The sequence below is a fragment of the Lagopus leucura genome, unplaced genomic scaffold (assembly GCF_019238085.1).
Source record: "Lagopus leucura isolate 7727_CA_CO unplaced genomic scaffold, USGS_WTPT01 Super-Scaffold_100009, whole genome shotgun sequence".
Lineage (NCBI taxonomy): Eukaryota > Metazoa > Chordata > Aves > Galliformes > Phasianidae > Lagopus > Lagopus leucura.
The window spans coordinates 18955738-18969045 of record NW_024962266.1 but is presented as its reverse complement, the minus strand read 5'-3'; the positions used below and the strand labels follow the sequence as shown (position 1 = coordinate 18969045).

General features: G+C 49.9%; 1 protein-coding gene across 6 annotated transcripts in view; it reads right to left on the bottom strand.

Annotated features, from left to right (window-relative positions):
• SZT2 (SZT2 subunit of KICSTOR complex) overlaps positions 1 to 13308 on the bottom strand; it is a 54366-nt gene that overhangs the window by 20228 nt on the left and 20830 nt on the right. For 3 of the 6 annotated variants that reach the window (XM_042873411.1, XM_042873412.1, XM_042873414.1), the window contains exons 20-48: positions 13097 to 13211; positions 11845 to 11958; positions 11163 to 11360; positions 10932 to 11044; positions 10312 to 10453; positions 9633 to 9797; positions 9185 to 9389; positions 8936 to 9048; positions 8207 to 8465; positions 6638 to 6803; positions 6463 to 6555; positions 6198 to 6279; positions 5794 to 6075; positions 5438 to 5576; positions 5066 to 5182; positions 4884 to 4947; positions 4348 to 4533; positions 3939 to 4277; positions 3609 to 3798; positions 3162 to 3236; positions 2921 to 3059; positions 2596 to 2713; positions 2225 to 2354; positions 1990 to 2142; positions 1792 to 1894; positions 1288 to 1405; positions 1027 to 1138; positions 460 to 578; positions 58 to 222 (exon numbers count right to left, since the gene is read on the bottom strand). In XM_042873411.1, the coding sequence (XP_042729345.1) occupies positions 58 to 222; positions 460 to 578; positions 1027 to 1138; positions 1288 to 1405; positions 1792 to 1894; positions 1990 to 2142; positions 2225 to 2354; positions 2596 to 2713; positions 2921 to 3059; positions 3162 to 3236; positions 3609 to 3798; positions 3939 to 4277; positions 4348 to 4533; positions 4884 to 4947; positions 5066 to 5182; positions 5438 to 5576; positions 5794 to 6075; positions 6198 to 6279; positions 6463 to 6555; positions 6638 to 6803; positions 8207 to 8465; positions 8936 to 9048; positions 9185 to 9389; positions 9633 to 9797; positions 10312 to 10453; positions 10932 to 11044; positions 11163 to 11360; positions 11845 to 11958; positions 13097 to 13211 (4314 nt within the window). The remainder of the gene's footprint in view (positions 1 to 57; positions 223 to 459; positions 579 to 1026; positions 1139 to 1287; positions 1406 to 1791; positions 1895 to 1989; positions 2143 to 2224; positions 2355 to 2595; positions 2714 to 2920; positions 3060 to 3161; positions 3237 to 3608; positions 3799 to 3938; positions 4278 to 4347; positions 4534 to 4883; positions 4948 to 5065; positions 5183 to 5437; positions 5577 to 5793; positions 6076 to 6197; positions 6280 to 6462; positions 6556 to 6637; positions 6804 to 8206; positions 8466 to 8935; positions 9049 to 9184; positions 9390 to 9632; positions 9798 to 10311; positions 10454 to 10931; positions 11045 to 11162; positions 11361 to 11844; positions 11959 to 13096; positions 13212 to 13308) is intronic. The other 3 variants (XM_042873413.1, XM_042873415.1, XM_042873416.1) reach the window with 1 other exon arrangement.

Sequence of the window (13308 nt, the reverse complement as noted above, 5' to 3'; positions counted from 1 at the left end):
CCCCCAAAAGCAGATGGAAGCTGAGCCAACTGTTGTCCCACTCACTGCCCTCCTAACCTTGAAGTGGTGCTCGACGTTGCTGTCTGTGTACTTTGGGGTATGCAGGAAGATGAGCAGGTTCTGGCGCAGATAGTAGGCCACTGCGTGCAACCAAGGCAGAGCAGAGGGTGGCAGTGTAAACTGCAGGACCTCTGTGGGTGGTGTCCCAGGGGGCTGGATAAACTGTAGAGAGAAAGTTTTAGAACTCAGCTGAATCAAGCAGGATACTCTGGGGCCCCCCACTGACTCTAGCACCTATACAGAGAACAGATCTATGAATGCCAACCCAAGTAAGCACCGGAGCAGGGAATGGGATGCAGCAGACTGCCTTGGCGTTCCCTGGGATAAGGGAGGCTGGGATGGGTGAAAAAGACACATTATGGACAACAGGATGAGCAGAACAGCTACTAAGGTAGGTACCTCCACATCGGCTGGGGTCAGTTTGCAGTTCCGGACCAGCATCACAGTGATGATATCCAGGGTGGCCTCATCCAGGCGCCTGCGCAGCACTTTCACCAGCTCATCTGTGATCTCGGGCCCTGACAGATAGACAGAGGCACAAGCAACTTTTTCACCTCATCTCATAAGGACCATAACCAACCACAGACACCTCCCTCTACCAGGTGAGAACGTACCACCCTCACAAGCACTTCCCACACGGAATACATCTTTCTCCACCAACAACTTCTTCAGGCATGTTTTCCTATCTATTTTGACTGCCAAAGACTGCTAGCACAGGCAGAAACAAACACACTCCTGCACAGGGAAAGCTGGCATAAATCACATAATCTACACGAGATTTAATCGAGGGCCATGGGTCCCTTTCCTCACATTCCCATCCACATGGAACAGATAGCAGCTCCGGTCTAAGAAAGAGCAGCTTGTTCAAGAGGGAGACACTGCTCTTCAAACAACGCGGGCAAGGGATGGAGCTCCATGCCTCTGCTTTGTATCAGCACATCTGCTGCCAGGCACTGTAACACCTACCTGCTGGGGCAACGCCATGGACCATCAGCTGGATGTGCCTGTCTACTTGTCCCACCAGGCGGGCAGAGTCCATGCTGCGGCATGAGGCTGTGTCCAGAGAGGAACGAGAGCCCTGGAGAAGCAAAAACAGACACGTGGAAGCAGCATCCACATGAATCCCAGATACAGTGCCACCCACTGCCATACCCATCCACATATATGCAATACAAATTTTACCCTACCCAAAATCCCACATCTGCTCCCAGACTGCAGCAGACTCACCGTTAGATCCTCAGTGTAAATGGGTTCCTGGCTGCGCGTCAGTGCCAACGAGCGAGATCCTGGGCTAACGCTGCTCTCTGCTTCCCACACCTTCCCACTGTTGGTGGTTTCAGCCAGTCTGAATACAGGAGAAAGAAGCATCAGCCTCCGCTGCCAAGAGTGACAGCATCATGCCTTCACAGAGGATCTACATCCTCCTTGCTCTCCCTTGAGAGATAAGGGAGATAAGTCCTTATTCCTGAGTATAAGTCCTTCTGGTACAGAGCTTGTGAAAAAAATCACTCTCTTGCTCTCTCAAAACAAATATCCTTTTTTCTCCTAGGTAAGGGCTCAGCACAGGAAGAGTACGAGCAAAGTGACCTATCAGAAATCAGACACTTGCTGCTTAGGTCACAGCACGGTTCCCAAGGCTGGGTAGACACTTTCTGCCCCAAACAACTCTCAGCCTGGTGTAATGCATGCAGCAGGGCAGAGTCAGGCCAACAAGTCAAGCCAATTTCTTACCTGAGGTAGAAAACAGATTTAGTGGCACGTTCCTGGTAGACAAACATATTCTTCCTGTTCACTACAGAGAAGGCGTTGAGCACCGAGCGAAGCGCCTGGATAGCTGTGGGCAAGGTGGGTTGTTAGCTATCCCACACATCCTCCTCTGCTGTGCCAATCCAGCCACAAGCCAGACTTGACACACAAAACTGTACACACCTCGTGAGACCCCCATGTTGGGGCCCATCTTCAGGCGTGAATGCACGTGGATGAGTGTGCTCCACACTACATCGCAAGCAAAGTGCCCTGGCATGAACTGCATTGTGGCAGCCAGGTAATCCCGGGGCTGGTAGTTCTCTTCCACCGAGTAATCTAGAAAGAAGATAGCACATAGCTGGGGCCATGGCACAGAAGTTGCTTTTTTCAGTTGCCCACGAGTAGGCAGTATTCATACCGTCTGTTGGCATGACACGCTGCCTATAGTATGTATAGGGAGTTTCACTCTTCCAGATGTCCTCCTCACTCTCTGCCACCAGCAGTGAGTTGCATATGTGGCTGTCATGCAGGTCTTGCAGCAGTAAGCGCTGTAACAGATTAGAAGAAGTAGGTTTTGTTGTTTGAGCAGCCCAGAGAAGATAGCAAAAATGGAGGGCTCAGGGCCAGACAAAACCCCTTTTCTTTTGATCCCTGTGCTGAGACTCCACCTGCTGACCTAGCCAGCCAGGACCTGCTTTGAGATGGACCAGACAAACTCCAGAGGTCCCTTCCCATCTAAGCCATCTAATGATTGGCAGTTCAACCCCTACCCTCTGCAGATTTTTTTACCTGATTGACAACCCTGCAGATTTCACTGATCTTCTTTATCACCATCTGGTTGAGACTCTGGCACTCCCCTGGCTGCTCTTCTATCTCTGCTGATGCTGCCTTCTCCACACTCAGGCTGCTTTACAGGGAAGGGGAAAAAGGGATCAGCAGGATACCTGCACAGTACCTGTCTGCATGCATAAGGTGTGCACGCAGTGGAGAAGGATGGCAGCTTTCCTCATATTAAGCACAAGATAGGACAGGAAGCTGATCCAGCCCACAGAGATGAGTGACAATAAAGTGTTGGTACAGAGAAGCAGTGGCTAGACAGCCAGACCCTCCTTACCGTGTGTGGTAATAGACTTCCACTCGGTCCTGCTCAATTTTTATGATGAGCCAGAAATCAGGCATGAGGGGACACTTAGGCTCCTGGTCACTCATTAATGCCTCATCATACTCTGAATCACTGCTCCCCCCATCATAACCTGCAATGCATCCACATGTCAGTCCCACGCAGCAGCCCCCCCCCCCCCCCCCCCCTTACCACCTCACTGCACACTGCTGCTGCCCCCAGCCCTGGCACTCACCCAGGTGGTCAGAGTCCATGCTGCCCTGGCTGGACACAAGGCTCTGCACACGGCTGGGGCGCTGCTTGCTGGAGCCTGCAGAGAAGAGGAGATGATCACGAAGGCACTTGCTAAGCCCCCTTGTACACTCTCTATGTGTTAAGAGAAATGCTACAGCACAAGTCACAGGCAGGCAGTGCTGGGGAATGTACTGCTGGCAATGGGCCTCATACATTAATGGAAACACTGGGAACTTCATGGAACTGGAGATATCACTGCACCCTTTACAGTCAAACACCCCAGGCAACATTAAGCACTGTGGCAAGGAAGAGAAGACTAGCAGTTCTGGGCAATGACTCCAAGGACAGGAATAAGTCACCTTTCACATGTTGCAGCCGAAAGTATCCCCCAGCCCCTTAAAAGCTCCTGAGGCTGAGGCACCCTCCTAACTACATCTGCAGCTCCTACCTTCCCTACTCTGTGTTACAGAGTCAGCTAGGCTGGCTGCAGATGGTGTCACTAATGGTGATTTCTCGCTGTTGCCCTTTTCAGAAGAGGAAGATGGCAGGGATTGTATGGTTGTCTCCAGGACTGCCTCCTCCAGGGAGTCGTGGCCAGGTACTTTGCTTTGCTCAAGGCTCAGCACTTCTCTTGTGACCTGCACACAAGTCAAAGTCGCAAAAATAACCAGTAAAACAGGCACCAAAACAACTCTACCCATCCTCCACCTTCATCTTTTTACCTTCAGTCATCAGAGGGTCCCACACCCTCCCACCAGCCCACCCCAGGGTTTCTCACCTCATCCTGAGCATGACTGCCCCCTCCTATGGGATTTCCCGTGTCTGGCACAATGCGCATCTCACTCTCTGGCCATCCCCAGAGACCCTGAGATTCTTCTGGGAGGACACAGCTCACATGGTGCAGCTCAGAGCTTTCTGCTTCTGCTTCACTGCTCCCCTCCTGGCCTGCCTGGCCCAGGGCTGTCCCTGTGCTCCCTCCAGCTTGCTGCTGTAAGCATGGTGTTCCCGAAGGGTTTGGGGCTGCCCGCCTGGAGTGCAGGCGGCTGATGGAGATGTAGTGGTAGTCACTGCCTTCTGCATTGATCACGTAGCCTGGCAGGGCCATTCTTCTGAACTCCTGTAACACAGGGAAGAATAAGCATCCCACTAGCTAAGTGTACGGCACTGCCTCAGGGCTCCCTCTTTACCTCCTTGAACTTCTCCAGAGAGTGCTCAGGTCCAAACACAAACTGGAGCAGCACCACCTCGCTGTGGCAGCTGGGCCGCCCTTTGGAGTTGTAGATGTGAGTGGCCACTCGGTGAAGGATGGAGGTGCTGATGACCTGTGAGTGGCGCAGCGCAGACACGATCTCATCATCCAGAAGCCAGCGAATCTGAGCAGAGCAGGGACACAGAGCACAACCGATATGACTGCCCCAATTCCCACCCAACTTTCAACAAGTCCAAAATAGTTCCATTCGTTGTCTATTTTCCTCACTTCCTTCTGACTGTACCTAAGAAAAGAGTTCTGGAAGAAGTCTGCCTGTCCCACCCCAACTGCACCACAAGTTAACCTCACACTTCTGGGTGGCACAAGGCCAATGACCTGTGTGATACAAGGCTTGAAAGTCGCTTCAAGTGACAAAGGGTATGGCCTAAAGCAGGCTAAAGAGTATGAAACAGCAAGTGTCTGCTGTGGCAAACTACTCCATCTGGAAGCAAGAAGCAGGCGAAGCTGCCTTACCTCATTCATAGTAGCTTCAATAGCCTGCCTGTGCACTCCAGGGAGGTTGGAAAGCGCAGGGTGCCTAGGAGAGAGGACAATAAGAACCAGTCAGCCATTCTCATTCACACAGATACCACAGTGCAGCTCCTAGGCTGCAAAAGAAACTCATGACAGGGCTTACTACAGCTGCAGAGCCATACCTCTCATCTCCTGTGGATGGAAGCCGGTCCAAGTTGTGCATGATATCCTCATCTGACCGGAAAGAGGATGGCTGCCCCGGAGAGCGGGTGAAGGACACGCTGCTCTCTGAGGTGCATCTGCCAGAGGAGACAGAGCAGGCTGAGCATCAGCTTCTGAGCCAGAGGGGAGGAACAGACACAGTTTCCAGAGAAGGAAAAGTGATCCCTATGAAAGGTGAGCCTATCCTGGAAAAATGTTCAATTTCTTCAGGGCTGTTGCATGCTCCACAAGAAAGACAATACCTGGTCTCAGAACAGGGAGATGACCTGAGACCATCTTGCTGGGAAGGGCAGGCAGAGGATGGGTAAGCAGCTGGGCCTCCCCCCACTTACCTGTTGTGGAGAATGTCTGTGTTCACAACCTCTATCTCGAGGGGCAGGGTAAGCACAAAGATATCCAGAGTCACACAGAGGTCCCCCAGGTCAATGGTGGTCAAGCCCTGGCAGCTTTCCAGGCAGCCAAGAACTTCCCCTGAGGAGAGATCTCAAACTAAGGGGATCACATGACAAACAGCTCTGCTTACACACATACACAGCTTGGTGGGAAGCACAGAAGCTGCAACAAGTAGCTGTCCCACACAACTGGACAGGCTTAAGAAAGGGATCTTTCCACAACTAAAGCCACAGCAAGTGAGAGATCTCACAAAAGCCTGACTGCCCTTTAACCTTGCAGCAAGGCTTGTCCTTACCTAGGCAAGTTGGAAGGGACTGCACAGGCATGGAGCTATGCTGGCTACGCAGCTTCACAGAACAAGTGAGGTGCACAAAGAGTGGGGGCATCTCCTGCTCCATGAACTCTTGCTCATTTAGTGAGTCCCCTCCCAGCACGCTGAAGGAGTCATCATCCTGGTTCACTGTGTTGGAATCCGAGAGCGAATCTGTGTCTGGGAACTCATGCTCCAGCTTCTCACGGTATTCCACCTCCAGCTCTGGGTCACTCTCTGTGGCAATGCAGCACCCAGACACAGTTCCTGTTGACAAAGGATCCCCATTAGCAAACAGAGACCCCACCAGACACAGACAAGTTCTGACAGGCATTACCCGCAGTGAGACAACAATCTTCCTTCTCTAGGACAGAGCAAGAAAATTTTACCTTCTTCAGCTGCCAGTTCTGCTTCCGATACCTCCATGTCCTCACTGCCTTTCCTGTCTGCCTGATCCCGAGATGCCTCTTCCTGAGAGGGAGAGAAGGACAGATACCAAAACTGTACCAGGCAATGGAACAGGCTGTTGTGGTGGGCTCTCTAAGTCTCCATGAGTCTCCATGAATCTGCCAGCCCCAAATCCAGAACTGATGAGAAGCAAAGCTGCTTCTCTCTACAAGGACTAGGTGCCTGCCAGGGCAGCACCATGCCTACCTCTTTCTTGGCTGATGGTGGGCAGTAGAAGAAATAGTGAGGATTTGATGGCACTGGCTTGAAATGTAAACTTCCAATTTCCAGGAACTTTTCCTGAAAGAGAAATCCCAACCATGAAGTAGATATTCCACTCCACCACCCTGTGGCACACAAGCCAAACTCCCACATTCCTCACCTGGATGATTTTATGCAGGTCAGGGTGTGCCTGACAGGGCTGTCCGTTTTCCAGCAGTGAAAGGGGAAACTCTGAACAGCAACCAGTGCCCACACTACTTTTTGGCTCCTCTGTGGGGCTAGCAACATTGTGAGAGTCCTGCTCACTGTAGTCTTCCATTTCCACACTGATAGGATGGTGGGCAGGTCAGACAGGCAAATCAAGAAGCAGCACTTACACTTAATTACCTACCCTGCAAGCATCCCACCTCACAGCTCCCCACACCTTATTCTGTAAACATGAGGCAAGTTATAAGTCATCCAGTTTCTACCTCTACAGCCCCTAAAACCCTCGTCCCACCCTCTAACCCAGATAAGCACTCAGGCTATCTGAAGCCAGGCCAGAGGTAGCTTAACCAGCCACAGGGTTGGTATGGTTATTTGACACCATGCTATCCCCTACCTGGGAAACAGACAAGCAGATAAGCACAGGGAGCCATCTGAATTACCAAAACTCAGCCCAGGGTATTCCACAGCAAATCGTGCTGTCCCAGCACCCTTAACGTCCTGGCAGCACAGAGCAGAGCACAAAGCTCAGGCCCATGCTCACTTAGCAGCTTTGGAACAGAATCAATGCCTAATATTTAGAGAATGCAATCTGAGGAGTAGAATGAAGGTCAGACAAAGTACTCTCAGGTGCCTGAATTAGTAATACAGATGGCAGATCCTTCAGAAATATTTATTGTAAACCACGAATCCCAACTCAGATTGTGTATCTTATAAACAATGAAAAGTTCCCACAGTTTTTCTGTGTGAAAGCTGCACTTGAGGAAAAAGTCACCTGACCTCCCAAACCTCAACATTCTTCAAAAGCAGCTTCATCCTGCTGATTTACAGCATAAGAGGTTATAAGAGTGAGGATTCCCAACAAATTGCAGTGCATTCATATCAAAGAACTGAGCATAGTCAAGAGCAAACTGAGGACAAAAAATAAAAAATAAATCTATAGAGGGCATTTCTTTCTTCAACAGACAGCACAGTAAGGTAGACTAAAGTGCTTCTCCCTTTCCTTAATATTCCAAAATCAACACAAGCCTCAGAAACATCCTAGCAGAACAGAGTTTTATCATCAAGCATATTCCAGTTCTGCAGAAACATTTTCTCTTGTGATATTATTTCTAGTCATTTCATTGAAGAAAGGACACTACTCTTCAGAAAGAGATAAAGTGTGCTGTCACCTGCCCTTTCACCAGAATCAGCAGTAATCTCAGATGAGCCAGGCAGTGGGAGATGCATAATTTCTCTGGAAACAATACATCTAAGTGTTACCTGCAGATAAACTGCTCTGCAGCCCAGATGGGACAGTTATGAGCTAAGACTACATGAGACAGTCAAAGGATAAATGTCACACCAGTGATTATAAAAAAAAACAGAAGGGTCTGGTAGATACCATGCCAGGTGTGTATCCCAATGGAAATATCTATTTCTACATGTGGCTGTTAAAGCCTGCCCTAAAACATCCTTCCTAGCAAATAATAGAAAATTCTTGAAGAACAGTCTGTCTCAGACCAATTTTAAGTCAAGACCCTACCTTGATTCAGAGACCAAGACACCACGTTCTCTAGAGCTCTGCTCCTCTTCTTGCTCTATGCTGCCTACTTGGAAGCTGGCAGCCTTAGGTTGTGTATGGAAATGTTGGTGGCTCTCTCGGAAGGAGCGGACATGGCTGCACACTGTCAGCAGGAAGTTGGTGATATCTATCTCTTGTAGCAGCTCCTCACAGTAGTCCATGGCTGTAAGAAGGTCTTGAGAGCTGATGCTGTGTGACTGCTGAAGGCTCTTGAACAGCCCTACAGATCAAACAGAGTATTTGAACATCCCAGTGCAAAGATGCAAGGCTCCAGGAATCAGGCAATAGTTACACTCTGGGGAGCAAAGACCAGACTTCCACCAAGTCCCTGTACAGAGCTTTAGTCAACACAGTACTGGAGACAAGACTCGGTCAAGATGTCTAATACTACATGTTAGCCTGGGCTTGGTCACACCTGAGAGACTTAGGGATCTGTCACCCCAAAGGTGAGAGCAAAGCTCAAAAGAAGGATCCCCCCCATCACAGCACTGCACAGCTCCAGGAACAAGCTGTGTGAGGCCCAGAGAGAATACAGAGGCATCTTTAAACCCCTGCTCATTAGAGACCAAGTCCCACAGCTCCTTCCTTTTCCTCAGGTAACTTTTCATGAAAATTAAGACACTGCTTTCATAAAGAAGATCCAGAGTCCAGCCCCAAACCTGCCCCAACTCCCATCACACCGCTTCTCACCTTTCACATAGCACTGGTGGGAATGCTCCTGCAGCAGTGTGCAGTAACTCACCAACTCTTTATGCTTATGATCTAACCAAGCAGCAGCAGGAGGACGTTCCAGAGACTGGGATCTGAAAAGGACACACACAGGAAGTAGTTGTTGTAAGGTAGATAGGGAAAGCCAAGAGAAAGAGGCACGGTTGGAGCCAGCCTCTTGTCAGGGATGCTCCTCCATCCTCCCTAGAAACCATGAATGTCTGGTATTACCTGAAAAAGACATCCCGGGGAGGACGATGTGCCCGTGGGCTGACAAGCTGCTCTCGTAGCAGCTCCAAAGAGCAGCTGTAAATATACATGGGGCAGCGAAATCGGCGACACTCGCCTAGCTCAGACTGTGAGTTCTGGCGGCAGAAGGAGATGTGTACATCTCTCCGCGAGGGACCACTCTGTTCTGCAGCGTCACGGCTCACTTCTGAAACAGAAAGAATCCTAAGATAAAGGCTTTCAATGCATTCCTCACTCCTTGCCTGAGAAAACCACAGCCCTTGCTGCAGCATCCACAGGCAGGAACTGATTTTACAGGCTTCTCCCCACCCAGCACACACACGTTAGTACAATCTGCCTAACCGTAGGAATTAAGAGTGCTTGGGAAAAGCCAAGGAAAGGAAAGGTGTTGCCCTAATTCATTAGCCAGGTGCTGTCATGAGAGCAGTACCATGCACTGGTGTTACACTGAGAGTAGGTAATGGCACTGCAGCATCCCCTTCTTCAGCCTCAGCCCTGTCCTGCTCTGCACAGACAGGTCTCAGAGTACTCTCTCCAGCCTGACTCTCATCTTTTGGAGGTTTGTCCAATCCGCAAGACATCAGCTTCTGTACATCTGGAAGAACACAAAACAAAATCCTCCTTCTGTCTTGTGTCAACAGGTAACCCATATTACATTCCCAAGGCAGAAATTCCTGTTATCACTTTGTGTGTGGGAACAGCACCAAAGCTGAGCCTAGCAACTTCCACCAGTAGCTCAGTGGAAGGCAGACCAGTCCCAATGCCAGAAGTAGGGATTCCCCTAAAGCATCCCATATCAGCCTTCTCACTTCATTTGTTAACAATCTTCTCTGCTGGCATATTCCAATAGCTACAGCTAGCAAATGAGTCATAGCCAGAATTCTGTCCTGAAAACAATGTGAGCAGCAGACTGTCCAAGGAGAAAACAGCAAGACAATTATCGCTTTGCACCACTCTATTCCTGGCCTTATGGAGAAAGAAGAATGAGTCTAGATTCTGCTATTTAATCTCCCCTCCATCTTAGAAGAGCTGATACTGTTGTTCCTGTTTTCTTGAGGAGGTGGTTAGAACTGCTGCCTCCTTTTCCTCTCCACAAAAGAGACCCTCACCTGAGAACGTGGCTGGCAGGAAGGTCAGGAATACATGCTGTGGATTGACCAGCTTTGCATAGCATCGCCACTGTGGGGAAAAAGGCCCTGTAGTGTCACTCAAGGTCACATCATCCTCAGGAAGCTCTGTGTTGCCGAGGCTCTGAGGAAAGAGCAGAAGCTTGCTAAGTTTACAGCACATGGCACGGCCTACCCCAGGGCAAGCAGCAACCATACAGAGCAAGTTCCTCCATGACTACTAGTTGGCACTGAAATAACCCTGGCAAATCCACACAACATTCTCAGAGCAGCCTGGCTCCAGGAAATACAGGAGATGTTTAGTCAGCTTTGCTGGGGCTGCTTCTGGCCTCCAGGCAATGATTGCCCATGATTTCTGAGCTCTTTGCAGCACAGCATCCATGCTGCTCTAACAAGCTAAGCCCCATAGTGTGTGCAACTGCCCACACATTGCTGGATTCCTGCCCAACCTCAGTCACAGGCTACAGCTTAAACTGCTGCCAACTGTGGAAAAACACCACCCTTTCAGTCTGTTCTCAGCTCTTGTACACTCTCCTGCCCTTCAGCAGCTGCTAGCTTATCCCTGGTGGGGGCTCAAAAGAGGGCCAGCAGTTCAGCAGTACCTGCAGAGTACTTGTGGAGCCAGTCATATCCCTGGTGCCATTACTGCCAGCATGATGATAGGATGCAGAAGTGTCCTGCTGCTCCAGGGTCCCAGAAGTTTTTGAGGTTTCTTCTGGAATGGAGCAGAGAAACCAACCTGAGGAACACCAGCTGAGGAAAACGCTTAAAAGCGAGGCCCCCTGAGATAATCCAGCTGCCAGCATCCCTGCTGCAGTGTTCCTGGACCTTACCTCGGATCACAGGGAGAATGAAGGGTGGTTGATGACCATCACGATCCCGTTGGAGAACCTGCTCCATGAAGGCCACGTGATCAGCATCAGCCATGGGGATCTCCCGATCACTGAGGTCATGCTGCAGGCAGCCATGGAAGAGGTTTAGTAGCATTTCATTGGGCACAAACGAAGAGTCCTTGGTCACTTCCTCATTCTCTGCTCCAAAACAGAACCACAGCAGCTTCAGAGACAGCATCTCCAGAGCTACCACCTGCCAGGCTCCCAGAGGACAGCCCTTTCCAAAGCAATATTTCTACACAGCCAGAAGTTTCCCCTGACACCTCCAAAAGCCTGACTTGCAGAATGCCGAGATGCAACTCCAGCAACACAAGCTACCATGCACTGACTCTCCATGCTACTGTAACTGGTCTAGAGATGTTAGGGATAAAGACAAGAAATCACCATGCAAAGCAACTATCTAGATTTGAGACTTAGAAAGCAACTCTTCCAAAACTATCATCACAAGAATGCAATACATCTGCACAGCCCTGGGGCTGCAGAGCTGGGAACAGCACTTAGCTACTCAAAGAGACATGGCAGCTCCCCTACACCTGTGTCCCAGGGAGACAAGCACACATAGCAGGGAGTACAGAGATACCAAAGGAGGACCAGAGGATGCAGGCAGTGAAGAGACACTCACCTTTTGTCAGCATTAGGAAGAACATTTCAACCTGCTGACACCTGGGCAACAGCTTCATGAGGTTGAACTGGAATGGGATCTCATGCACTCTGAAACCAGCCCCCATGTCTGGATCTGCAAGAATTGGGAATACGACATTCCAGATGGCATCACGCAGCCCTTTCCCCAGATCTCCTGGACATATATGGCACCAGCCCTAAATGAAACATATGAGCACAAGTGACAGGGAACAGCAACAATGCCCCATCTCCTTCTACTTGTGAGAGCAGGGGGATACAAAGGAAGACTGAAATGAAGATCAAAGACTGCTGGAGACTGCAACAGGTTGTGAGCTACCTACAGAGAGGTACCTTGCTGATGGAGTCCCCTGCCACTTTCATTCAAGGACAGAGCAGAACCCATAAGACTCTACACAGCCCAGCTGACTGCAGAACAACTAGGCCCACAGCTGCCAGGGGACAAGAGCTGCACATCAAAGTCACAGGAAATACTGCTGGAGGTCAGTAGCCATGCTGGGAGCCAGAGGCAGCCTATGTTAGCAGAGCTGTCAGGAACAAGGACACCCTTCGTTTTTGAAGATCTCTCCCATCCAGCAGGCTCCCCACATCCTTTCACACACTTCCTGTTCTCTTCCTCAGGAAAGAGTCTGTCCTCCATGCCCTGAGCTTTCCTGGCCCTCTCCTGCTCCCACTGGACAAGTGAAATGATCCAGTGATCATTTCAAATCCAATGATTTGGGCTGATCCTTGCTCCCTGAAACTCACACAACACCGGCTATGTTATTCACTGTAAGGCAAGCAAATAAAAGATCAAGGATGAACTCCTGACAAGAAGCTTAGGTAGTAGCAGTGTTCAGCCTGGACATTTGAGAAAAGCTTTAAAGCAAAAACTTATTGTCTGGCAAGGGTTTACTCCCTCCCACATTGCTGGAGTTCTCAGTGAACTGTGTCAGATCAGAAAGGCACAACCCTACCCGAAAGGAAGAAGACAAACCAGACCTTCTGAGTTCCCTGTTCAAGCCTCCCCAGTCCAGACAGAAAATCTCAGTGCCTTTTTTTGGCCTTCCCAGAGTGAAGCCATCTCCCTTACAGCTTTGAACAAGTGCAACAAAGTGAGAACCATCAAAGTCTAGAAAGTCATTGTCAAAAATACCTGCTCAACCTTCTAGAAGTCTCTAACACTGCTCAGTGAACTAGGTGCCTAGCTACCTCCTTTCGCTTCTTCAAACCTGCCAGGACATAAATGGGCTCACCTTCAGTAGCTTTGGTGTCTGAAGGAGGACAGACCCACTCCTTGTTCTGGCACAGTTGGCTGATGTATTCAAACGTCAGCATGGTGGCAATGCATGTAAGGTCCCGTGGGTAGAGCTGTAATAAGCAATCAAAGCTCAGTTGTGCACAGCAATATTGCTAGTCCCTCATGCAGCAGGAAACAGTTTCAAGTTGGAGAGAAGAAACACCCACA